The 25,453-nt window shown below is 42.6% G+C and overlaps 1 protein-coding gene across 2 annotated transcripts in view; it reads left to right on the forward strand.

The window, feature by feature from the left end:
• The first annotated feature begins 3,917 nt into the window (after positions 1-3,917).
• The window catches only part of CASKIN2 (CASK interacting protein 2), a 120,888-nt gene continuing 99,352 nt past the window's right edge, over positions 3,918-25,453 (forward strand). For both annotated transcript variants that reach the window (XM_063293117.1, XM_063293118.1), the window contains exons 1-2: positions 3,918-4,392; positions 18,365-18,903. In XM_063293117.1, the coding sequence (XP_063149187.1) occupies positions 18,807-18,903 (97 nt within the window). In that variant the 5' untranslated portion in view covers positions 3,918-4,392; positions 18,365-18,806. The remainder of the gene's footprint in view (positions 4,393-18,364; positions 18,904-25,453) is intronic.

Below are 25,453 nucleotides of genomic sequence, written 5' to 3' on the forward strand. Positions count from 1 at the left end.
GAAGCAAATTATCCTGACTTGTTCAGAATGACTTCAGGCCATGCTAAAGGGATGAGATTGCATTGGTTACTCTGATGGATGATCTTTGAAAGTGGACAAATAAGTGTTGTTTCTTGATCTCTCAGCAGCTTTCAATACTATCAATCTGTCCTAACAGCCAGGAACCACGCTGAGACAAGGAATAAGTCTCTAGTGTTTTATTACTGCTACATTAGACAGAAAATCCTAACAAACCGAAGAAGTGTGGGAAAAACCCAGACAGATAAACCCCAAAAGTCAAGGCGGGTCTGTTCTGTGTCTCTTTGAATGGCTGCTCAACTCCTCAGTACTACGCATGCGTTTTCCCCCCTGGATAGGGGCCCCCTCCTGCTCACCATCAGTACTCATGACACAATCAGTATCCTTTTGGATCACCTGAGAGATTTTGGAATGGGGGCATGGCCTTGCCGTGGTTCCCTTCATTTCTCTCAGGGAGATTCCAGATGTTATCATTTGGAGATAACTATCTTTGAAATGAAAGCTATTACATGGTGTCCCTCAGGACTGCCTTCTGTTGACCAATGGGTATCCTATATATAGAAAAGTAATTTTATGAATATACAGTATTAGTACCTTTTGAAATCTGCTGGTATGATTAGCAAAACCACAAACAAGCTAATATTACAGTTCATCCTAAGCTAAATAATTCTTTTCCTTAAGAAGATTTTTGGTGCTCCTAACAAACTGATCTCCTGCATGGTCTTGGCATAAGATAACTTAAACACTGTAGAAGAGGCTGGGAAATCCAGCAAGGTGTGCCTATGCAGAAGACAAGTGGTACACATGCCTCTTTGGCATTTAAGCTATTCTACTTTGAAGACAAAGTATGCACACAATAGGAGAAGTGAGCCAAGGGAAATTAAGCCTCTTAGACAGTGTTTCTCAACCTTGGGAACATGAAGATATGTGGACTTCAACATAGCTGGCTGGGGAATTCTGGGAGTTGAAGCCCACACATCTTCAAACTGCCAAGGTTGAGAAACTGCTCTTAGAGAATACCCCTCCCAACCTAATACCCTCCAGAGGTGTTGAACTCATAATCCCCAGAATTCCTAGCCACTGTTGATGCTAACTGGGAATTTGGGCAGTTGGGGTCTGGTTGAGAAGGCTATTGCAGTGATGGAGGCAGGTGCATTTTATGTCAAAGTGATAAGAGAAATTTTATTTATTTATTTATTCAATTTGTACGGCCGCCAATCTCACCTAAGCTTATAACAGTTAATCCAAGATATAGAGGCAAAGAACCTTTCCGCAGACAAAAGTGAAGGGAAGCACATTAAAAGTGAATGAACTGATTCCCCCATAGTGTGGGCAGAAAGGTAGGATACAAATAGAATAAATAAAAAAAGAATACTACCAGTCATACTTTCTAAACTCTCCCATATGTTTTATAATTCTGTGTTCCTTGCTCTTGAGGAGAAATTCTACCGAGAACCCTATTGTCAATTAGTCATTTATTACACTGTTTTCTTTTATAATCAAGTCATACGAATAAAAATAGATATACATGCAATTAAAAGCACACTAGTTAAATCTTGTTCATTACTGCATCCATACTCAGCTCTTTCATCAGAGTAGTCAAAGCAGCACGCATAGGCTTTGTCTCCCTCTCCCATTTTATCTTCACAGCAACACTGTAAGGTAGATTTTATGAGCAGGGTGGAAAAGAAACATTCTTCTTCTGGAGCCAGATCAATACAGAAGAGTCAGGGTGTCTTAGGGTCTATTTCAACTGGAGCCTTTGTGCACATAGCATTTAGGGACTTACTAAGATTAGGATTTCTCAAACTTGGGAAAAGGAAGACTTGGAGCTCATCTGAGAAGTGGGATCTGATCCCAGTGTCTGACATTAGAAGAGGGAACCAATGTATCCTCTATGGTTCCTAGCATTTGTTCCCTGAGACTGCAGGACATTGTCCTAAAGGACAGGAAAACCAAATATGGAACTACTAATTCACACATTCATAAGTTAGTATAGCACATGATCATAGGTCATGATTTTGCTTGGGCCAAGATAGATCTTTTAACATTTTCAGCTATAGACAAACTGAGCAGTAGTGGTTAAAGGGATGAACTAGGGCTAGGAAGACCTAGGTTCAAGCCCACCCACAGCTATGGAAAACTTGGGTGAGTTTTGGGCAGTTGCTCTACCTCAGCCCAGCCTATTTTACAGGGTTATTGTTGGGATAAAATCAAGGACAATTTCCACTGTCGCCTTGAAGTCCTGGAGAAAACATAGGATATAAATAGATATAAATCTATTATTGTTAGTTATAAATCTAACAATGAAAGCTGAATCTACAAGTATTCAGCTTATCCTAATTCTGGATAAGATCAGAATTAGGATCTTGGGATTCTTAAGATGATGAGGGAGAGCTTTTCTTCTCTAAAATTACTGACTGAACAATCTCATATGTTTTTATACAATTATTTTAGACCATCATGCTCACCTTCTGAAAAGAATTCCACAGTGGTGGAAATTTAAATTTTTAATTTTAAAACTCAAAATCAAATTCAATGCAATAAATTGTGGATCTATATAAAGAGATCTGTATAAAAAGAAAAAGAGTTGAGTAAAGTATAGAACACCCTCCTCTGTAAAAATCTGTCTTTAAGTAAATATAAGAGGCTTCATATGCTTCTTCATAACCAAAGGAAGTCTATCTGCCTGATGGTATGTTCACTAACACTATAATAACTACTCTCCCACTTCATCCTGTTGCCTGTATCAGATTTGCCTTGCGATGCTGAAAAACTGAAGATCTAAATGTGGACCTCTTAATTTCTCTGCAAGAACAACAGCTGAAAAAGAGATGGGAGTCAGAGTAGGTGGAAGGATGATAGAGGTAGGGTTGTCTTTCATACACCACCTTAACGTAACCTGAAATATACAGACAACAGGATCCAAGCCAACCAACTAACATTCTAGTCTACTGTGTCTGTACCCAGCCTGTATGAATAGTTTATGGTGCAGCGTGTTGGTTGAACCAAATGAATGATTTGAGTAAATTATTGCTGAATTAATCATGGGGGAAACATGTTATGTAAACAAAGCCAGAAGGTACTGGCGTAAATCACACTGAAATTGGAGGCAGATATTTGGATGCTGTACTGGAAATATAGTGGAGGGTTCTCCACCTCCAACAAAGGATGCATGTCTCAAAACTTTTAACACCTGTACAAAGTCCATGATGTTTAAGAACTGGAGATACAAGTGCCCAGAGGAAAAAGGGGGGGGGAACTGGGGAGAACATATCTTCATATTTCTAGTACAAAGAAGAATACACGTGTGAAAATAAGTAAGCAATACTGACAGACACACACAAGTTAAACCCAACATTTAAAAAAAACAGAAAAAAGGAGGGATCCATTTCTTCTAAAGACCAAAGAGGACATATATTTCTAGCGTCCATGGGTGCCTGGGAGACACCTCCTTTTAGACACAGCTCGGCAACAGACCGGCCGCTTCTCTTGCGAAGCATCTTTCTCATAAAATCCACTTGAGACTTTCCTGAGCCCTGGGGGCTCTCTTAGAAGAGGAGGAGGAGCGGCGGCGGCTCGGCTCCCCCGCTCCAGACGCCCGGCCTCCCTTACCTGTGCGCACACGTTCCACCAAGGTCTCTGGTGACACGACACGCCCACACCCCCGTCCTCCTCCTCCTCCTCCTCCTCCTCCTCCTCTTCGGTTAACCCCTGAATCCTTCAGCCGCGGTGCAAGAGGAAGCAGGCGATCGCAGGCCCTTCCCAGCTCGTCCCGTCGTCCCCGCTTTCGCTTTTCCAATCAGGAGGGAAGAACAGGAGGCTGGGAGGGATTTCCTGCTGAGTGATCCCAGTCGAGGGAGGGAGTCGGAGGGGAGCAAGGGGGGAAAAAAAAAAAAGAAAAGGCGGCAGAGGCGGAGGCGGAGGCGAACTCTTCGCCAGAGTTCCCAGGCGCCTTCCAAGCTGACCGGACGAGTCACCTTCCGCGGGGAGCGACGCTGCCCTGAGGGAAGCAGGAGAATGCGAAAGCGGGCAAGGGTGGCGCGGGGGGCGCTGCGTCAGGCTCTCCTCCGCTTAAGTTCTCAGGTTCCGTAGACTTTGCGCGCGGACCCCCAGCCCTCGCTTCTCCTTCCTTCCTTCCTCCCGCCTTCGCTCGCTCTCGGGTATAACTAGTCTTCGGCGCTCGGCGGGACCGGGACGAGAGCAGCAGCCCTTGTTTGCGTCTCGGCGGGTGTCGTGGAAAGAGCGGGCAACCCTGTCTCCTCGCGCTGGGGAGGTAGCAGGAGGAGAAGGGGAAGCCCGCAGCCGGCGACAGGAACGCTCGCCTTCGCCGCAACTTTGTGTGTGCTGGGAACGCGTCGAGCCCGCGCTGAGGTGAGTTGTGGGAAAGAGGAAAATGCTCGGGTGGAGGGCTGTAGGAAAGGAAAGGGAGAAATCCTCACTGTTGGCGACAAAGATTTGTTTCTCTCCCATCTCCACCCTCGGCGCCCCTTTATTCGCCTTATTTGGTCACTTCTCTGTAGCCGACTCTGGACTGAAAACTCTAGGATTTTGCTTTTTCCGAAGTCAAACTCCGTCCTTCGTTCAAGGCGCTTGGTCTGATGGCCGCTTGCTTGGATTTTTTAAATACGAACTTTCAAAGAATTATATCCGCCAAGCTATATAATAACGCGCTCTGATAAGCTGCATATACACGCTGGTTTATAAAGCTGCTTTTCCGAATAATTCCCGGGTTTGATTCCCCCCCCCCTACTGCTCTACTCCCTCTCCTCTTGCACCCCCTCTTCCCAGATACCTCATCCGCTTTTTTTGCAGCCTCCTTTGACCTACCTAGGTGCGCTGAACTACCACTCCCATTGTCCCCAGTCCATAATTGGCCGTGCTGGCTGGGATAGATCGGGGTTGCACTGCAGTGCCCCTGGAGGCTTGTGTATCCCCTGGAGGGCACTAGGTTGGTGAAGCGCTTTCAAGGAAAGAAGAAATACTGTCTGTCTCCAAAGCCTCATTTCTTTTTCTCTGAACTCTGAAGCTGTAGCATGCCTGAAAAATGATACCAGTGTTACGATGGAAAAGTCCCCCAAGTCCTACCAGGTAACCTTTGCTCTAGGCTTTGTTTTTCTGTGGAGGGAATGTTTGCCTCTGGTCTTCCCCCTCCAGGGCTGGTATTTTTAGTAATTGTTGTCCAGCATCTTTAGCCTACCACTTACATAACTGAATCCCTGTCCCCCACGCGCAGCCAACTTTTACACTACCTTTGAGAGGGAAGTTTCAGATATTTGAATTCAGTAGGTAGAGTCCTGAAGTCACATATTAGATTTCTCAAGCAAGAGGGATGTTTACCATCACTTTATACTCCGGAACACCTTCTGGTGGGGTGGAAGTGAACCTGTCTACTGGCTATGATGACATACCCAAGCCTGAAAAAGGTGCAAAAATGTGTGCAAAGTTTAACCCTTTTTTTCTCCCGGTGAGAACACTGATTTCTAAACCAGCACCATTCTGATTAGTTCGTTGGCCTTTGTGAACAATGGCAAAGTTCATATGATAGATTAATAAAAGGGATCTCAGGCTGAGTAGTATCTTTTGTGCGGAAAATAACAATTTCAAGAAATGATTATTTTATTGTATTTTGATGATAAGAGGCCAGGGATGAGAACAGGAGGTACAAAGACTATTTCAGATCTAAAATCTAGAGACAATTGAATAATCAGTTGAGGAGAAAGTGCTCAGTCAAAAAAGCACTGTGCCAAATGAAAATCCCTTTGGGGGCCACTAGCAACTCTTGCCTGATTTCTGGAATGAAATGTGCCAGAGCTCATCAGTTGCAGCCTATGAGCCTGGAAGTGGGTAGAACACCCTGATCTGACTTGCTTAGCCAAGGGATTTATTCTGTTCATGCATCCTGGAGCCTTTTGCTATTATGTTACATACAGGAGGACTGATTACCAAAACAGATGCTGGTTCTGAGTCGTAATTCTAATTACTTTATTCTAAGAAGGTGCAAAACCCATCTTTTTGGAGTCCATTTTATTTATTACTTATAATAAATACATTTAAAATAAATGCTTTATTTCAAGTGCAATTATGACTTATGACTGGAGAACTTGAGTAAAGGTGATCCTGTTCACAGAGTCTGAATTAATCCTATGGAGATAACATTTTCAGATCACATCTCATAGTTCTGCTGAGATGGGCTTCAGAAGGTTGACTTTGAATCTTGGTGGCTGCATGGTCAAATGCTTGCCATCTTGAACTGTCATTAGTTATAAGTTGTAGTCTGTTCAAGGACATCCTTGTAATCACATTGTTCTTGTAGATCCACTTCATCCATTATCTTCCTCTTCCTCTACTTCCCTCAACCTTGCCAAGCATGACAATGTTTTCCAATCCACCTTCCGTTCACAGGACATTCCCAAAGTATCTGAGCTTCCTCGTAGATCTAATTATGGTAATTAAAAATAGTTGGGGGAAGGGGGAAGAGACAAAGCTCAGAATATGGATTTTTTTTTTTAACAAGCAAAGACATTCCTTGGCAACAAGTTAGTACTAGAGTTCCAGATTACTAAACCAGAAATAGTTGTGTGTCAATAATGAAAGGACAAGACTGATCTATTATCATGCTTGGCAGGGTCATTCTAGGCATATTCTTTGAAAAGGGCTGTAATATTTCTTGTATGTTATGACTTTTAAATGTTCTAAATCCATTTTTTAAAACAAATGAATAAGATGTTATATTGCTGTAAAATGTTTGTCTGTCTGTATGAAAACAAAGTAACCCCAGACTGAATCCAATCAGAGGGGTGTGTGTGTGTGTGATAATATTATATTTTTAAATAAGATTCCAAGAGGCCTTATCCACTTACTATTGATGGTCTGCAGTCACAGCTGCTGCAGGAGATAAATATAAATGTGGGTTCTTTAAAGCCAGTAACTAGCTATTCCCAAACAACATTTTGTCAGGCCAACCAAAGTGACTTAGATCCAAGATTCTCCATTATTGATGCTTCAGACTAGGTTAGCCAGTGCCCTTGTCCTCAGCTCATCTAAAATCTATACTCTGTGGAAACTCTTAACTGCTTAAAGTTTTATAGTTTTCAAGATCATCTTGATGCTGCTTACATTTACAGCCAGCAGCCAATCCATAGACCACTTGCTGGTTACTTGTTAATGTTGATATGAAGGGTCCATAGTTCTCCTGATCATAGGAGATTGCATTTTAGTGAACCTGCTAAATGTAACTCTAGGTGGAAACTGCAGAGTTTCCAGCACCTGTTGTTTTCAGTTGGAGTTACCAGGGATTGAACTTGGTCACTTTTGCCTACATAGAACTCTAGATCCTTCCCAATCCATTATAGTCACAGAGAGCTCTGCAAGTTAGATCTCCCAAGCTCCAGTCTCTGAGAGTTCCAATCCTTACCCTGGATATTTTTGTAATTGTACCCATTCCAAACCCCCTTCTCCATACATAGAGCATTATACAAGCTTTCCTCACATAATTATGCAACTGATCATTTTTGTCCAAAAATCTGTTTTATGGGGGGGAAAAGGCTATGATGCCATTTGTGCCAGCATAGTCAATTTGAACCAAAGGTCTGGAAACATGCCAAGACTTCTTCTGTCAAAACCTCTTGACCATTTTCCCACCAAAACACGTTTCTGCCCTTTACATTTACCACTGTATTTATTTTATTTTTTATTTATTTATTTACTAGATTTATAAGACCACCCATCTCAAACAATATGTTGCATGGTTCTAGTGTGCATCCTGCCTCCCACTTATCTCCATACCTACAATAGCTATTACTGTTACTGTGGGGTCAAAATGGCCCTCAGTGTCCCATCCAACCCCCTTATCCAAAAGGAAAAGGAAAAGGATTCTCTCTAGCGCTAAACAAAGTTGGGCGTATCATGTCACGCCATGGCTGGTGAAAAATCCTCAGGCCTAGGAGGAGCTTTTAACCTGGGTGAATCTACTGTGTGCAACAGAATGAAGAATGCCAATAAAATTCAAAGTGCTGCGAAGCATCCTACCTCTGTCTGCTATGATAACCATGCACATTGGAAATCCAGCTTTCACTGTACATAGAACATGAGACAAGGAAGAAAACCTGTTTGAATAATCTACTGTAGTGCTGAAGAATAAGGCTCTAAAAACTTATGAGCACATGTCAATGCATTTGGGTTGCAAAATTTGACACCATGTCCTGCAACCCCCTTTTTTCCACTGGTTGTGTTTTGCTTTTTGTGAATTTGCTTTATATGAGATTTTCAGGGAACCTGTACTTGCTTTGAAAGATAGCAGTGCAGATGATAAAGTAGCTACCAATATACAGCCAGATCTTGTTTCACCTGGATGAGCAATTCATTTGTCATCTTGACCATAACTGAGTGGTTGCTGTGGAGATGGGCAATACTAACACCAGATAAAGGACCTAGTTCATATACCAAAGCATCTGGTGATTTTTGTCTTCAGGGTCAATAAATGATGCATGTGGTCTTTGGAGTATTTAGGATTTCAGGAAGGAGCACCAGAATATCCAGTGTGTAAGCCAGCAACAGATTCTTATGAAATATGGTCATATTTGTCTCACACTAGAGGGGCTTGCTCTCTCTCTTCAAATCAGTTAAATCTGGGGCTGATTTTTATAAATAGCCTAGTTAATTCCAGGCAGAAATTTTCTAATCTGTATACTAATTTCTAACACTAAAGATAACTCAGGTTCACCCTATTGTATGTGGAGTTTTTGTGGCAGGGAAAGTTTGTTGCAAGTTGAATGTTTCATTTGTATTTCTTGGCTGTTTAATGGATCTTTAATGAATCTTGGGCATAAATTTATAATTTTTGGTTTCTATTTTTCACACCATTTTTGTACTTCAATGTACATTCTCTTTTCACTAATCATACGTACAAGCGAGTCCCCACATTAATTCAGGAATGTGCCTTATGATGGCAGGGGTCAGCTGTCAGGCAATTGCTGCATGCACTATGACACAGGACGGGCTCACTCCTCTGAGATACGCAACAATCTAAGAAACTCCTCTGTTCTTAAATATTCTGCATTTCAATTGTGGGACAAGTGAAGGTTTGCTGATCGGTAATCCTCATACCGATCAACTGGCTTCCAAACTGAAACCCTAGACAGAATCATGCGTTTGCATAAATTGTTCCTCGGTTCTTCAATTCTCTTTTCTTTCTTTTGACTCCTTTGCTGAATCACGGGTGCTTCCATGCGAAAGATATTGTCCAGATAGCCCATCTAAACTACTTAATGGATGGGTGTGGGTGTAAAAAAAAAAAAGATGAAGCAGTGGTGGGCAAACACAAGGGTGTTACGAAAGGAAGATGACATATTCTGGACCCACACAGAATTCAATGTTTTTGTAATGATGGCATTATAAATCTTGGTGTGGGAGTGCTCTGATCCCCAGTGGGCGGGAAGAATGATCCCACTGAAACATTCAGATTATTCTGTTGCATCTGAACTAGATCTGAAAGGGCAAATGCCATGTCAATAAACTTTGTTCTTCAGCTTTCTCCAACCTGCTACTCTTCAAATAAGTTAGATTCCAATGACTTTGACAACTGTGGATTGTGGGAATTCTCCTTGGACACTTCTCTGCTGGTCCACGGGTCTGTGGGGTTTTTTTTTTTCCTTCAGATGTGAAGCATCTCTTAGGTCGAATTGTAGAGATGCTGTTTTATCCCTTCAATATTGGCAGACAAAGCAAGACTTCTGCCTTTAATTTATGTATCTTGTAAGAAAACTAACTTCAGAGCAAAGATTGTAAAGGACTCACCAGTTCATTAGAACTTTGAAGGAAGGGTGAGGTAATGGAAAGGGGAGGGTGTTAAGCTACTAGGAAGGATTAGTATTGTTGAGTTATTGCAGGGCCTTTTTCCACCTCAGGTAAACTCTATGCCTCTCTGTTTGTTCCTCCCAGAGAAAAGGGAGGTGGTCTGGGGAAGGGACAAAGGAAGCAGGTTAAGTACACAGGAGTCTCAGGCAGCAACTGGTTGGAAAGTTTCAGTCAGAAGTCTGGGATAAAAGCATAAGTGTGTCTTCTTGTTTTCTTTTTTCCTTTTCTTACGTTTTTTTTTTTAATTTTGAAAGAATATAAAAGATAGCTAATACAGATTTAAAAATCAGGTACAGCTGGAAGAAATATGAGCGAGCAAGCAAGCAAGCAACAAATCTGAAATATCATAAAACTAATATATTCTGATACATCGTTGGAAGCTTATACTATGAAATATTTCGTATCCATTTGCTAGTCAAAATCTATACACCCCTGTTAAGCTTTGTGCTTAACAAAATGCTTGGTTAACACTGTTCAGTCTCTGCTTATGCGATGCCTAGACCCTGGCTATCTTGCTGCCAGCTGTTGTGTTTCTATTCAGAAAATTTGCAAAATAGATGCAGACAAAATTTAGCCAATGCATTAATAGTTAAGAATGTCTGAGAGGATCCTGCATTCCTAGTGGTTAAGTTTTCTGCTAGAAGTCCTGTTCCTATGCTTCCCTTCAGTATTGTCCTATTCCTATCCTTCCTGTTAATGCTTCTGGGATTGGGGAATGGATTTCAAGAGCATTACTATGCCCTTGCTTTGAATTTTTATTCCGAAGAAGCTGAGAGAAATAGGCTAAACTCTGAATGGTGAGGATCTATCCTTTTATTTCCTAAAACACTTACTACCAAGTTCCCACGCTAAAAAAGGGCACCCCTCAAAACATAAAGGTGAATAAAATTCACAGTAAAAATACTGTGGACTGAGCTTTCTCAGAATATTTTAAAATCCTTACTTTGATGCTTTACTATGCAGGAAGATTTTGAAGCTTTTGGGGAATTTAAAAAAAAGCAAAGGAAGAATAAAGTTTTTGAAGTTCTGAATCTGTTGATGAAAAATCTCACCTTCTAGCTCCAGCCACCCAGTGGCCCCATCTGATGAAAGAATGAACAGCAAGGCCAGTGGGCTGGACCTTAGTGAGTGAACAAGTAGTGGATCACGTTTGTATCCCACCCTGCTAATTATTGGGCAGCAGTGTTTTTTCTTCATGTTTTCAATGACTGAATTTGCACAATACACTAGGCAAAGCAGGGGGCAGGGAGTATGACAGGGGTCTTTTGCGGATGGTACACACACAGGCAGCACACAGACCAACTCCTGGGGCTTTTTTCCCTTGGTTTTTATTGCAAAAGCCATATATACAATAACACTTTTTCCTTTAGATACTTAAGTGGTGCCTATTATTTAAGCAGAACTGACTGCAAAGGGTTGTTTCCCTTTCACACCCTTTTTCGTCAGTTACTGTACTTTCAGTTTTACCTTTCCTGAGATTATTATAGTTCTTACCTCTTGTTCAGTTCTCAGACCAACCACTGCTAATCTGTAGCAGGCTGGATTTGACCGTGCTTGTTTTCAAAACAACTGAGTGTGGGAAAGTAGATTTTCCCACCTCTCCATGATCCTGTGCTTCCTCTCGCAGGTGGCTCACTGAGCAATTGGTGCTGGACTAGATCAACCTGCCACTATAAACCTCATAACAAGGAGGGGTTTTTTTTCCTCCTCCCTTCCCCCTAGCTTTGTTTCCTTCCTTGTAGGTGGCATCTACCACCACCAGGCAGTACCTTGACTAGGCTATTTTCCTCTTCAGCCTCCTTGGGCCCACATCCCAGTCCCGGACACCTCTCTGTTGGGTGGTGCTGGCTTGGCTCTGCTGCTGGGGTGAGTTCTAGTTTCTGCTCAGATTTTGTGGTCGTTGGCAAGACTTCCGCCTTGGCTCTGCCCCAGTTGGGATGGTTCACTGCTGCTGGGATCACTAGTTCCCAACTTGGACTTGAGCTGCCTAGCTGCTGGGCCAGATTGGTTTGCCACTGGTGGTCTGGGCTGCTCTTCTACTGTCACTCCTGGCAGGGCTTAAGGTAGCCCCCTGACTGGCTTCCCTGTTGCCCCCAACCAGGAATTTCTCCTACTGGCCTGGCTGGGTTTAGAATTACTGTAGCTCCAGTTGGGATTGAAGCTGCCCTGGTGGACTTGGTGCTGTCCCAGCCAGCTTCTTTCTCTCCCTGACTGGGCCTGGGGAAAATTGGCTGCCCTGACTGCCGTGAAAGGACCAGCCAGATGGTGGTGGAATACCCTTCCTCTGGTCCTCTCTTTTTGGTGTGGGAGGAAGGGGCCCGATTCACCTGGATGGGGCTTTATGCTCTTAGTTGCCCTGGCAATATCCTCTCACTGCTGCTAACACATGCTCCAGCTGCTGATCTGTTGGCCAAACTTCCCATCGCTCTTCTAGGTGTTTTCCTAGCCTGACTCCAGCTGCCAACCTGCACATCACCAGCCGGTCTGCTGACTGAAGCCTGGTCACCACCACTGGCACTCCCAATTAAAGGTTCTCACTAGCAGCCAACCCACTTTCTTGTGCTGCCCACCCTACCAGCCAAGCCTCCCAGTCTGTTTCCACCTTCCACTGACTGAGCTGCCAGCTGAATTCACCAGATCCGCTGCTTTCACTCCTGAATACTCCTGTGTTGCCAGTCTGCCAGCCACGCTCTTTAGCTTTTTCCCTAGTGCTGGTACTCTGTACACAGCCTGAGTTCTTTGACTTCTTCAGTGCCCCTGGAGCACTCACCACCTCAAGAAGCAGAATCTTTGGCAGTCTTCCCCCTGGCCACCACTGCCATATCCAGCCAGTCAGCCTACCTGCCCGCCTTCCTTCAAAGCCAGCTGACTCCCTCTTGTCTCACATGCACGAACATGAACGGTAGGCATATATGCAGTACAAGCCACCCATTTGAGATGAAGGGTCTAGGTGTTTGCAATCAGCTAGCCCTCCAGCATATTGTGGGAATCAAGTTATTAGCCTCTTGGGTGAACCATGCCATTACATTAAGCCATAATACGATTTTATTTGCTTGAGCGTAGAGAAAACAGCAATTATGTTTTATTAAACTGGGTTTAGAGTTAGCATGTTTTGTTAATGAGTTAGCAATCTGGAAAACAACAACAACAACAACATGTATGCCACCCAACTCTCAACAACTCTGGGCACCTCAAATAAAGAATATGGGAATTGGATAAATTGGGGGAAGTTTGAAAAAGTCTGCTGAAGACTTGGTCCTGTTCAAGGTTGAAACATACACAGTGAAGTGTTATGAGACCTATTCAATCTATATCAAAGGTGCCTGGCAGGTAATACCTAAGAAGATCTGATCTTGGGTTAGCGTGAACAAAACATGATTTATATAACCTGTTTTCAGTGCATGTGTTCAACCACAGAAGGTGTGTAACAATTGTATAGTGAGTGTTTTTAAATATGCAGAATGTTTTCTTTACTCTCACAGGTACTACAGTAAGTTCCTTAAGTTCCTGAAAACAAAGAAAAAGGTGAAATTTCCAAACAGGTGTTAGTTCTACTTGCTTAACTTTTTATAGGCCAGCTATGCATCGTAGTAAGGGATTAATTTGGCAAATCTTGTGGGATTTTCATTTTCTGAGCATCTTGCTGCTGCTAGTCCTATTCCTTGGCCACTTTGAAACTCACTTTCCCTGTGTCAGGCTAGGAATGATCATATCTCAGTTATATCGATGTAGATGTGGATATGGGTGTGTTTTTATATGTTGTTGTTTTTCTTAGTATTTGTCGTGCATGGTCTGCTTGATTTTGCACTAGGCTTGCTTAGTTCTTACAGCAAAGCTATCAATGCATGAAGCGACAAGAGGTTTTGTTTATCAGCTAGTTTTTTGCAGAGCCTGACACTGATTAGGACTGAGAGGGAACAACTGGGTTCAAGGTCACCCAGAAGCTTTTGTGCATTAAGGGAGGACTAGAACCGAGGCCTCCCATTCCTAGTCCAGCACCTTAACCAACCACTACGCCGCACTGGCTCTGTGTGTACATATACATACAGTATACATATACATAAACATAAACATATACTTGAAATCCCAGTGTAATAGATACAGACGTTTGCCTTCAGAATTAATAAGACAGATCTATTACATTTAGATTTCTGTCCTAGGAATGAGTTCTGAGTCGTGTCTACTTCTATCGAGTGTTATGTGATGGAAAGGAGCTAGAGTGCAAAGTGCTAGAGCTGTGGCCCTATGCATTCTACAGTTTTATTAATAGCAGGTGTGTTAAAGTACTTCATACATGCACATCTGTTCCTGCATAACATCTGCATTGTCTAGTTCCTAATCATAATTTGACTAAGCACCAGTTAAGAATGTAAGAAGTAGGACCAAATGCAGGTTCCATTTAGTGCAGCATTCTGTCACAGCAAGAGGCAGCACCTAGCCAACTTTGCTGATCTCAGAAAGCTAAGAAGGGGGGGACCTAGTTAGTTCCTGGGTGGGAGACCCAAGACTCTTGACTAGACTGAGAAGTAAAAAAAAAATGAGGAAGAAGGCAATGGCAAACATTTCCATATTGTTGCCATGAAAACCACATGTGTTCACCAGGAATTGAGTTGATTCAAAGAAGTCTGTACCTTTGCTGTTTCTAACAAGAGCTAGTCAGATGCTTCCAGGAATTCAGCATCCCCCCTCCCCCCAGCCTTGCATAGTTTGCCTTTGGTGTCTGTTATTTAGAGAGAGATTTCTCTGAACACAGAGGTTCCATTTAGGATCTGCTTTCCAGGCAATTGTTTATAAGTCTGTTATTATTTACTGTATCTTATCATTTGATGACTTAATACTTCCCGAAAGCTAAATAACAGTTTCTCCCAAAGATTCTTTGCTCCAACTACAGCCTCCTAAGGCTATTTTCCATTGGAAAGAGGTAGTGAAAATCATGAGCAGACTTCAGATCTCTTCCATATGATTCCCAATCTGAACATAAGAACATAAGCAGTGTCCTCCTGTACAGACCCCTGGCCCATCTAGTCCAGCAGTCTGTTTGAAATGGTTCTTTCACATACTGTATTTAGTCCAGACCATTGCTTGATTTTGGAATATTTAATGGATGAGGGTGCTGGTGTTTTGAATGTTCAACCCCTCCAACTTAGCAGCTGTTGCTTCAGAGCCTCCCTAATTCCTCCTGCACCTCTAACATCTTCATTGTCTTGTTGCTTTAAGTGCCACAAGCCCTTACCACTCGGCTCCTTTTGAGACAGAAGAAGAGGAAGGTCCATTATTAGTGACAACTGTGCCAAGCAGCAAACATATTTACACAGTCATTTTATGGGGTCTGAAAAGCCACAGCCACTGGGGATGCTTTGAGCGGAGACTTTGTGAGAGCTTTCCTGTGGATTAAGTGAGCTTCTGTCTTCTTCTGCCTAGAAAAGAAAAACAATGATTTCTCATCTGTGCCTTGGTAGCTTAAGATAGTCTTGTTTAGAAAATGCCCTAGGTACAGATCAGATTGTCAATCTGTTATGTAATTCCCCATTGCTATAAGTGTTTGGTGTACTGTAGTAAACAATCCTTGAGTTTTATAAATTTATAAACAGAACATTAATGCTGTGTCTGGAAACCTTATTTGAAAAATGCGTAAGTTGTGTATATAGAACAAGGGGTAAACAAGAATGCAGTTGGGGTGCTGTCTGAGGAAGACTTCAGCTCATGCCCAACAGGCTCCTACTTACTATGACCAAGTTTCTACTAGCATTGGAAGGGGTGATAAAACTAGTGCTGTAGGGTTTTTTTCTAATGTGCTGGCAGACTTTTTTTTTTAATGCAAACACGCATTACTTCCTCCCCATGCTCCAGTCTGAAGAGATACAGCTGAGCTGATATTTCACACTTTTTTCTTTACATAAAATAGGATAGGCCATTGAGCAACCTTGGGGAAGATGGCATGAGGTCAGGAAGCGAGCACTGCCTGTCCTTCCTGAACCTTCTGGTTGAAAACAGCTCCAAAGAGCCACTGCTGTAAACAATGGCAGCCTTTCCCAAGCTGGGGGGCCTCCATCTATGGACAACTGGTCTCATCATCCCCAGCCAGCACAGCAATCACCTTTCGGGGTATGGACAGTGGGAGCGATAGTTCAAAACTTCGGACAACCCCAGGGTGAGAAAGGCATGATTGGCAAATGCACAAATCTGGTTTTGGTTTTTGTTTCAGTAACATATCTACCTCTTTATCCTGCATAGTTATACAGTCCTTCCAGATTATGGTTATAGACAAATTAGATCATTCAATCAATAAATATTAATAATGGAACAGAAATCTACCCCCACCCTAAACGAAGGCGAAAGTGGTCAGAAAAAGAGTAGCTGGTGGTCAATCATGAACCACAAGAATAGTACCATCAGCTCTACATGTGGTTAGGCAGTCGATTCAAACAGGTGCACACTGAAGGATTAAAGCAGATTAATTCAGCACAGTTTGTTTGGTATTTCAAGACCAGATCCATAACTCTTATAGAAGACAGGGTAGAAATGGACTGGTATGACCTTTCCTGGGAAATCATATGGCAGAGGTGATCGATTCCTCAGAGCAACCCTGTTCTGATTACAAGAAGAATGACATCAAGGAAACAAGACAAGTCTAATGGTAATTCTATAAGTACCTGGATAAATACAGTTAGCTACTCTCTATTTTTACTTGTATGATGATATCTACACTGCTTTTATCTTGATAGTAGATTGTTTTATCTGAACATCTCCAAGCAATGTGCAAATTAAAGACTTTCCTTATTTTAAGGAATGGAGTGTTTGCATGTATGGAGAAAGGGATATCCATCTGCTGTAAGAGAACTCCCACTCAAATCCACTAGCTAAAAGGTACCTTTTAAGTATATTCATTTTAGCCCTAAAACAAATATGCCTAAAAGTTACCTGGTACCCCTTTACTTTTGTTGCAATAACTATTGGCTAAGAAGTATTTGCAGTGTCTTAGGTTTCACATTTTCTAGGGTAGCCTTTTCAAAGCTAGGACCTTTCTGATATTTTGGACAACAATTCTAATCATCACTTGCTGTTAGCTGTATTTTGGGGGGCTTATGGAATTAGCAGTTCAAAACTCCTGGAAAGATCCATATTGAGAAAGGCTGTTCCAGGTGGGTAATCATAGCTTTTACTGTCAGGACAAAGAGAAGCTTCTTTTCCCCCCAGATTGCCTGCGTCTGAAAGGTTGTGATATAATAAGGCATTGGGCTGAGTGAGAAATAATCACTGAATATTCAATAGAGAGGCGCTGGAACAACACCCAAGGGCCAGTTCAATTCTCTTGTTCACATGCTACAGATGTTGCTCACAATCTCTTTGCAACATCCTTTGGTAAAGCCTGCTTTGTTCAGAAGCGAGTTTCAGCCCAACTTAGAGTGTTGTATTTGTTTTTGTATTAAAAGTTGCACAGAAGCAATCATTGTGTGAAAGGCAGATAGTATATTGTTCAGTACTGTATCCAGCTACTGATGCTGTAGAGCAGGAATAGGAACTGCATTTTGTCTTCCATTTGCAAGTACCTGCAAGGTCCAAATGCAATCATTCTGGTGGTTTTGCTTTCTATTTCTTCCACTTCTCCCTTCTTAACAATGTGGATAGTTCGATTTGTCTCTTTGCTTTAAATGTTAACAAATGGTGTTGCTTATTGTTATTTGCCACATTAGTATTTTCAGAAATATGATCCAAAGATAATAGGGACTCCCCACAGTTCTTGCAGTGGCTTGGCAAGAATTTGTCCCTTCTAACAAACAACAATTCAAAGGTGTGTTGTTCTTCCAATCAGGTTGTTGAAAGAAAGCAAATTTGGAAGGAGAGAAAATCAGGACTGGATTTGTGCATGAAAAAGCTGAAACAAAATAAATTCTGTCAACTAAGTGTGTATTCAAAGATAGAATATACCCTTCTTTAATTCTGAGCATACCTCTCTCTATTGAACCTGTATACAAATACATAACTCCAACTGGTGGATAGTTTCTTTGTTTTGTTTTTAAAAGTCCTGCAGGCCATGAAATCTGTCTACCTGTGATATAAATAGTGCATATGGTTAATAATACCATTAACGACATACATAGTAATATCATAGATAATTTCTGCAGAATTTTGAGACCCTTGATTTTGGCTCATGTTAATAGAGAATGCTTCTAGATCTCATGACTTTAAGAAGAAACACCCCTGAAGTACTTCTGGCAAAGTTTTTAAAAGCACATAAAGATTAAGGGAGGGTTTTAGTAACCAGGAAATTAGATTTCTCAGCCCAGCTGCTACTTCTTTCTCACAGCCCCTCCCCTTCATCTGTGGTGCACCTAGTGAAGCATTCATTTCATGGAGCCTGTCATTCTATCTAGTATTGATTGTATTTGAACTGAAAAACAAGCAAATTGCCTATAATCCAGGATTTATGTTAGCATGGTATTCCAGTGGTCTTTTAAAAAGCTCATTCTGCCTTTTATGTTCATAGATACCTGAAGAACTGCTGAGGCGGGGGCTGCAAAGGCTCTACATCTACAGACCTGGAGAAACAGAGGATCCCACCCACTTGTAATGAGCCTCTACCTGCCTAGGAAGAACTGGAGATTCGGGGAGGATGCTCTTATTTAGCAAGAACAGCTAAATATAACACTGTTTCTGTTGCTTCAACCTATTCATTTCTCCGTCCCAATTTCTCCCCACAACTGGGATTCAGTCAGCAAGCACTGAATTATCATCCATTTAATGCCCAGTAGTATTTACCATCATTAACAGACTGTTTTTTTTTTAATGTACTGTAGGAGTTTTGAAAATATTTTTTTTTGTTGTTGGGCTTTTTTCTCCCACCATTTCTTTGGGCTCTCTCTTGAGTAGTTATCTCAGACACGGAGCATCCTGATGGCTTCATAAATTGGGAGCAGCTCCCCTTGTTCATGATGGGGCGAGAACAGGAACTGATCCAGGCCGTGAAAAATGAGGATGTACCTGGTGTGCAGAAATTGGTAGCAAAGATCAAGGCATCCAAAAGTAGTGAGTATCTCCTTACTCCTTAATGTGATAGTTTGCCTTCACTTGGGTCAATACCCATCAGTAAATTAGCTACAGTCCTGTGGCTTTTGGCAAAGGGGTTTGGCTAATGCTTATGCAGTGCAAAGGGATGGGTAGTGATAGGTGACTCTTTGGCGACTCTTGAAGTATGAAATACCTCTGCTTATCAACCAGGAGATGTTACAGTGTTGGAAATAGCAGCAGCATGAGTTCTATCTAAAGAGGACAGTCTTCTCTTTGAAGACTATCTTCCCTTGGGAAGCTTCCTCTACTGGAAAGATTGTCTGGTCTATGCCTGGTAGAAAGGCCCTTGAGCTGCCCATCATCACATAACATTTGGATAGAAGACTTAGCAGGCACTGAAATGATGTGACCACATTCTTCCTCACTGTCGTAAAGTATATTGTGTTTGTAATTTAATTATCCCCTTACACATGCAACATATATATATATATTTCTTTTCGTCCTCTTGATTTGGTGCATAAGGATTTACCTTTATTGGCGGCTTCCAGTTTTTCCTTCATGAATAGTGGCAAATAGGTCACAGTGTTATTACTGACTTCCCAACATGGCTGTAGTAGACAGGGAAGGTATGGGTGCTGGGGGATTTTGATTCATCCTGAATAATGGCGGCATCATTTTATTTTGTGTGTGTGTGTGTAATATGCAGCTCTGTCAAAAGAAAATTTGTTTTATCTTTTACTTTTAATCAGAATAAATTACTGGGGGGAGTGCATGTTTGGGCCTGTCCTGTTCAGACTATGCAGCCAGACAAGGTCTTAAGAACACACTTATTTAAACTATTTACAATAATTAAGTCCTTGGATACAAAGACTCAAATCAAAAGCCCAACTGGATACAACAGGCAGCGAAACAGGACTCTCTCACTGGACAGGAAGGCTGGATGCGACTGGAACGCAGTGTGTTGGAAGCAACAGATCTCGAACTGGGACGGAGTGCTGGAACTGTTCTGATGCTGGATCACTGGCAATCTGGAACAGGATTGGGTCTGGACGCAGCAACTGGAGCTTGGAAGCAGGACTCAAACTTGAAACAAGGTTCGGCTCAGCTAAAAGACTTGGGCTAGGCAGAATTCTCAGGACTGGAGCCTTGGAGCAGGACTCGGAACTTGAAGCAAGGCTGGGAACTGGAAGCAAGGCTGGACTCGGCTGGAAGACCCGGACTAGGCTGAATTCTCTGGGCTGGGAACTTGGAGCAAGGCAAGAGACTGGAAGCAAGGCTGGACTCGGCTGGAAGACCCGAAGTGGCCAGGAACCCAGATTCTGAACAAGATAGTTGTGAAATCCCAAAGCACGGCTGAGTCTGTGAAGCGCAGTCGCACAGGACTGAGGACAAGCGGTGGTGTGGAAACTTCTCGGCTTGACTGTGCTGCTGTGGAGATCATGGAGTTTCAAGGCTGGATGCAAGGTGAAGGCTGCTGGGCACGGCTGACGCTGGTTCCTCAGTTGCAGCAGATGCAAGATTCAGTTCCTCTTCAGAGTGGAGCTCAGGCGCTGATTCCTCCTCGGCCACAGATGCTGACTCCGACGCTGGTAAGGACTCTTCTTCTGAAGCTGCAGGCTTATAGGATCGGTTGTTTCCAGCAGCCCGCTCTCCACGCAGCTGCCTTTTATACCGTTCTTTGGTGCACTTGGAGTCTCCTGTAGCCAATCGGGCTGCCTTCTCCTGCACACACTTTTTGGCTTGTTGGCATGCGCTGATTGGCATATTCAAATCTTCCTCCAAATCTTGCCCAATCAGTGCCATGGATTCTTCCTGCGCTGCTGGTTCAGCCTGGAATTTCGTTTTCCCGGTTTCCAGTTCCTCCTCTGACTCTGAAGAAGTTTCACTTTCCGAGTCAGAGGCAGGCTTGGTTCTGACAGGGCCATCTGTTTAATATTGGGGAACTTTAGATGGACCAAAGATTAAGAAGAAATAAAGCTTTTCTGTTAAAAATGTTTAAAAGATATAAGGGAAAAGGATATAAGGAGCTGCCCAAGTTCCAGGCTTTACAAATAGATGGTTTTGGTGCCTCAGTAACCTAGAACTGGAGAAGAACCTCTAGAGCAGGGTTTCTCAGTGCTGGCTGGGGAATTCTGGGAGTTGAAGTCCACACAGCTTAAAGTTGCCAAGGTTGAGAAACACTGCTCTAGAGCCTTGAGATGGAGTACATTGGGGGAGAAGAGATAATGGGCAGAGAAGAAACAAGAAGTCAAAAAATGTGTTTAATAGTTTTGTGACAGATGTAGGGAATTTGGATGAGATTTTAAAATGATCTGCCAAGAAAGGCAAACAAAAAAGCACCTCTGACACCTGCTTGGCTGAGGATAGAAGCAAATGAGGTGTGAGCGGAGGACTTATTCTAGTATTTGCCTTTGCAGCTTCACAAATGCCATCCTTACCCTATCAGGTATGGGGACTACAACTCCTAGGATTCCCAACTAGCAAAGCTGTTCCTCTTTACTGGGTTGGATACCAACCACTTAATGATTCACTGAGCAAAAGTGGATCCCTGGGACCTATAGCAGTTCTTCTGAAGAAAAAGAATAATGTCTATGGGGAAAAATATTGCCTCTGCATAGAATTAGAAAAAAATTAAAGCAGCAAAACCAGTGCCTTCAAAGGAAAAGCTTAGCTGAAGCATGTCCTACATAGTGGGACAGCATTTCATCTCTCCTGGGAAAGACACAAATAAATTTGGATTATACCTTCAGTCCCCCATATCTAATTGCTGATAGCCAGGTTAGGCAGTCTTTTTTCTGCCAAGGGCTGCATTCCCATAAGATTAATATGGCAGGAGCTGCAATACTTGCCAGCAGTGGGAAGGATCACAATCAAAAGTGAGTGTGGCCTCCATTTTCTGTCTCTGAGGCATCCTCTTTTCTCTTCCGGTATTGAGAAGGAGCAAACCTGTTTTGAGAGTGAAATTGTTTGTTTGCAGAGGGCTCTTCAAATTAGGCTGAGGATGTATGAAATTAGGCCAAGGGCCATATACAGCTCTTAAGCTGCAAGTTGCTGGCCCCTGATATATACAGTGAAATCTCATTTTAAGGACTAATTGGTGGTGGGGGTTGATTATTCTCAATTGATGTCATCAATTTGCAATGCAAATGTCACAAATTAAAGCAAGGCTTTGTGGGGTGGGAGAACAGTAATGGCTACCCGAGCATCTCCAGAAAGTGCCCTGTGGGGGGAGAGGTGTTCCTTGGTAAGCCTACCTGGTTGGCAGCCCAGCCTCTTAGCCTCAGTAAGAAGAGGAAAGAGGCCTGTCCGGAGGTTTTTTTCCTTGACTCACCTCCATAGCTGCTCCCCTCCCATCTTTCTCTGCCCTCCCTAATACCAGCTCCTCCCCAGCCCCAGTGAGGCCACCACTGTCATCCCAACCCCAAGGGCATTGCTGCATCCCCTTTCTGGTTGATGGGGTCTGCCACCACCTTTGTTTTTACTTTGAGCATCACCTTCTCAGGCTTCCAGTCAGGGCTGAGCAGTTGCTGGGTGGGCTCCCTCCTGCCGAAGGCCTTTCTCACCCATAAATATATCCAGTTTAGGCAACCCAGGTGAGCTGTGTGGCTTGTAAATATAGTTGGCCATGGAGGCAGCAAGCATCAGGACAGCAAGCATCAGCCTCTTCCTGTAAGACATACGAGATGCTGACCTTTTTTTAGAAAAAAAAAATCCTTGCAAGAACTCTTCCCCTGTCTCAGTGGATTCAGAACTGTGTCTTTCTGATCAGCCCTCAGGGATCTCATGTATCTAAAAAAAGTCTCTGCACATAATCAAGAATCAAGCGCCAATCCCAGTAACAGGAATTTGGGGACATGTAGTATAATATTCAGCAGGCATATTCTTGAGCAGCACATGGCTTGAAAGATATAGGCCTGCAAATGGGTCACAACACCTATTGCTGAATGGACCTATGGGGGCTGTCAGCAATGTTTTACTGAAGAGGGGCAAGAGTGATATCTAGCTGTGCATGGGATGAAGGAGTAGTGTACTATCCCTGCTTTTGATAATTCAACTAGAAGAGGAAAACAGCATACATTCTGCGAACCTTGTACCTTTTCTAGGGAGGGCCCTTTTGACCCTGCGAAGTTGCCATAGGAGCTTTGCCGATAATGGCTCTGGCAGAGTCTCTTTTTTTTCTTCAAACATTTCTTCTTTCTTTGCTTTTGAATGCCGAGGACTTTAATTGAAATTGTTAAACGACCCGTCAAAGCATTGGCCTTTCTCCCTGATGATCAATCACTTTCTCGGCTGGACGCGCTTGTTAACAAAGGGCCAGTTGGCTGGGTTGGGGTGGGCACAGTAGCCCCAGAGGAGAAGGGGGGAAACCCAAGCTCAGCCTGACATTCCAGGGGGTGGGAAGGGGTTGGTGGCTATTGTCCCCCAAAAACGACAATGTCTAGGAGTCTTTCTGGAAGGAAAAGGAGAGCCTAGTTCAGCTGGCTCATAAGAACGTAGGTCTTTCTAAACCACATTTCAGATTTCATTTGTTCTCTGAGAATGTTAGAACCACCCTTGACATGTTTCTTTCTCCTCCCCATCACCAGTCCTAGCAAACCCTATCATCCTATACCTCTTAAGGAAGATACAGTCAAATGTTTGCTCAGAACTGTGGAAAGACTTGCTGGGCAGCTATAGAAATCGAATAAATAAATTAATAAATTAATAATACATTTCTCATTTTGGAGAGCCACAGTGATGCTGTCTGGTAATTGTGTTAATTTTGCAACTTCATTGTTGGGTTTGTTCACCTTTGAAACTGCTAGTGAAAGATGGGGTGTTTTCTTTGCTTAGCCAACAGTATGATAATCACTGGTGGCTGGTCTTGTGTATCTGAATGGATTCTGTCACATTCAGCATCTTTAGTTCTTCAACTGGCAATAGAGAAGTAGCTAGACTATATTTAAAAAGTCTGGGAAACCACCTGGGAGATCTTCCATAGCAGAGAAGATCCCATTTCTTGGTCTCTACAAGTACCCGGATGAAATGGTTAATGAAGTCAATATACAATTTGTTCTATTTATTACTTCTATTCTGTCAATATATCTATTATGAAGTTGCTGGGATTTTGAAGTTCAAAGATGAAAGTGACATCTGCTGCCAGGATGCTAAATCAAACATATAGTGTGAAGCTGTACACAGTAGGCTGCATTATTTTTTTAAATGGTTGCATGGTGGAAGCTGACTATGTATTTCCAAACTAGAAACAGTAAGAGGATATAATTACAAGTGTGCCTTATGCTAAGACATGGTTCAGACTTTAGACACGTTCATTCTTCTCTCTTTCTTTTAAACAAATGGTGCTACCTTCACATTTGTTTAAGCATGACTAGTTTAAGCAGAGCAGATTCATAAGCCACTTTAAATCTATTTCATACATTCCCAAAGGCAAACTTGAGCTGTACACTTGGTAGGGAGCTGCAGCTGAACCCTGATCACTGGAATATTTTTCATAAGCACCAGTGTTTGCCAGTATGGATGGCCGCACTAGTACTTTATGTTCTTAGGTATGCATTTAAAATATCTCAGGAGTACATCCTTATTAGCTCACAGAGAACTAAAGCAGAAAGTGCAAAACGGGGGATTATTTTCAGGGAAGTTAGACTGATACCTTTGCTGGCTCTGGGCTGCAGTTGCTGTACTGTTTCCTGATATGTTAGATTAGTTTTGAAGTAGTGGTCTGTTGCATTCATATATTTTCAGAGGGACAGTTGAACCATCTTAACTATTTGTATACTGAACAATGTATTTTTGTGGGCTAGCAGCTGAGGGCTATGCCTGCTGAATTGATTGATTGGTTGGTTGATTGATTATGTGCCAATAAGTCAGTGTTGACTCTCAGCAACCCCAAAGATAGATTTTCTCCATGATGATTTGTCTGGCACTTAGCTCTTCCAGTGGTGTATCCACCACTGTTGTAATTAAGTCTACCCATCTTTTGGCTGGTCATCCTTTTCTTCTCTTTCCTTCCACCTTTCCCACTATTACAGACTTCTCAAGAGAATTAGGTCTTTACATAATGTGTCCAAAAGGCATGTTCAGTACCTAAACTTAATTTTCCTAGATTTGATTTCTGGTTCTAAGAACAGTGGCAAGCCTCAGAAGTCTGCTGGGTGTATTGGATAGTCTCTTGTTATGGGTTTTCTTATTTCAGTAGTTACATGAATCCTTCTGCGTGCATTGGCAATCAGAATATGCATCCAGAGAGATCAAAGCAGTGCTACCCAGTTGTACATACAGTTTACCCTCTGTGGGTCTCTTTAGGTTGCCGTGTATTGTAGGGAGGCGTGGGGGGACACTGTTGGTAACATGTATTGCTTCACATTCCAGAGTTCTCAGGTATCTCATTAAATATGTGGTAAGAAGTGAGACTTCTGGGTGAGTCCTTGTGTCTCTTGCAACATCTACTCCACTTCTTTTGGTGATATAGAAGGGATTTTTGTGTACTGTAGTCTATTCCAAAGCAAGGAAGCAACTGAAATTAAATTTTTCAATATGGATTGTTTCAAGATTCATGTATTGTATTGCG

Source organism: Candoia aspera, chromosome 2 (genome assembly GCF_035149785.1).
Source record: "Candoia aspera isolate rCanAsp1 chromosome 2, rCanAsp1.hap2, whole genome shotgun sequence".
Lineage (NCBI taxonomy): Eukaryota > Metazoa > Chordata > Lepidosauria > Squamata > Boidae > Candoia > Candoia aspera.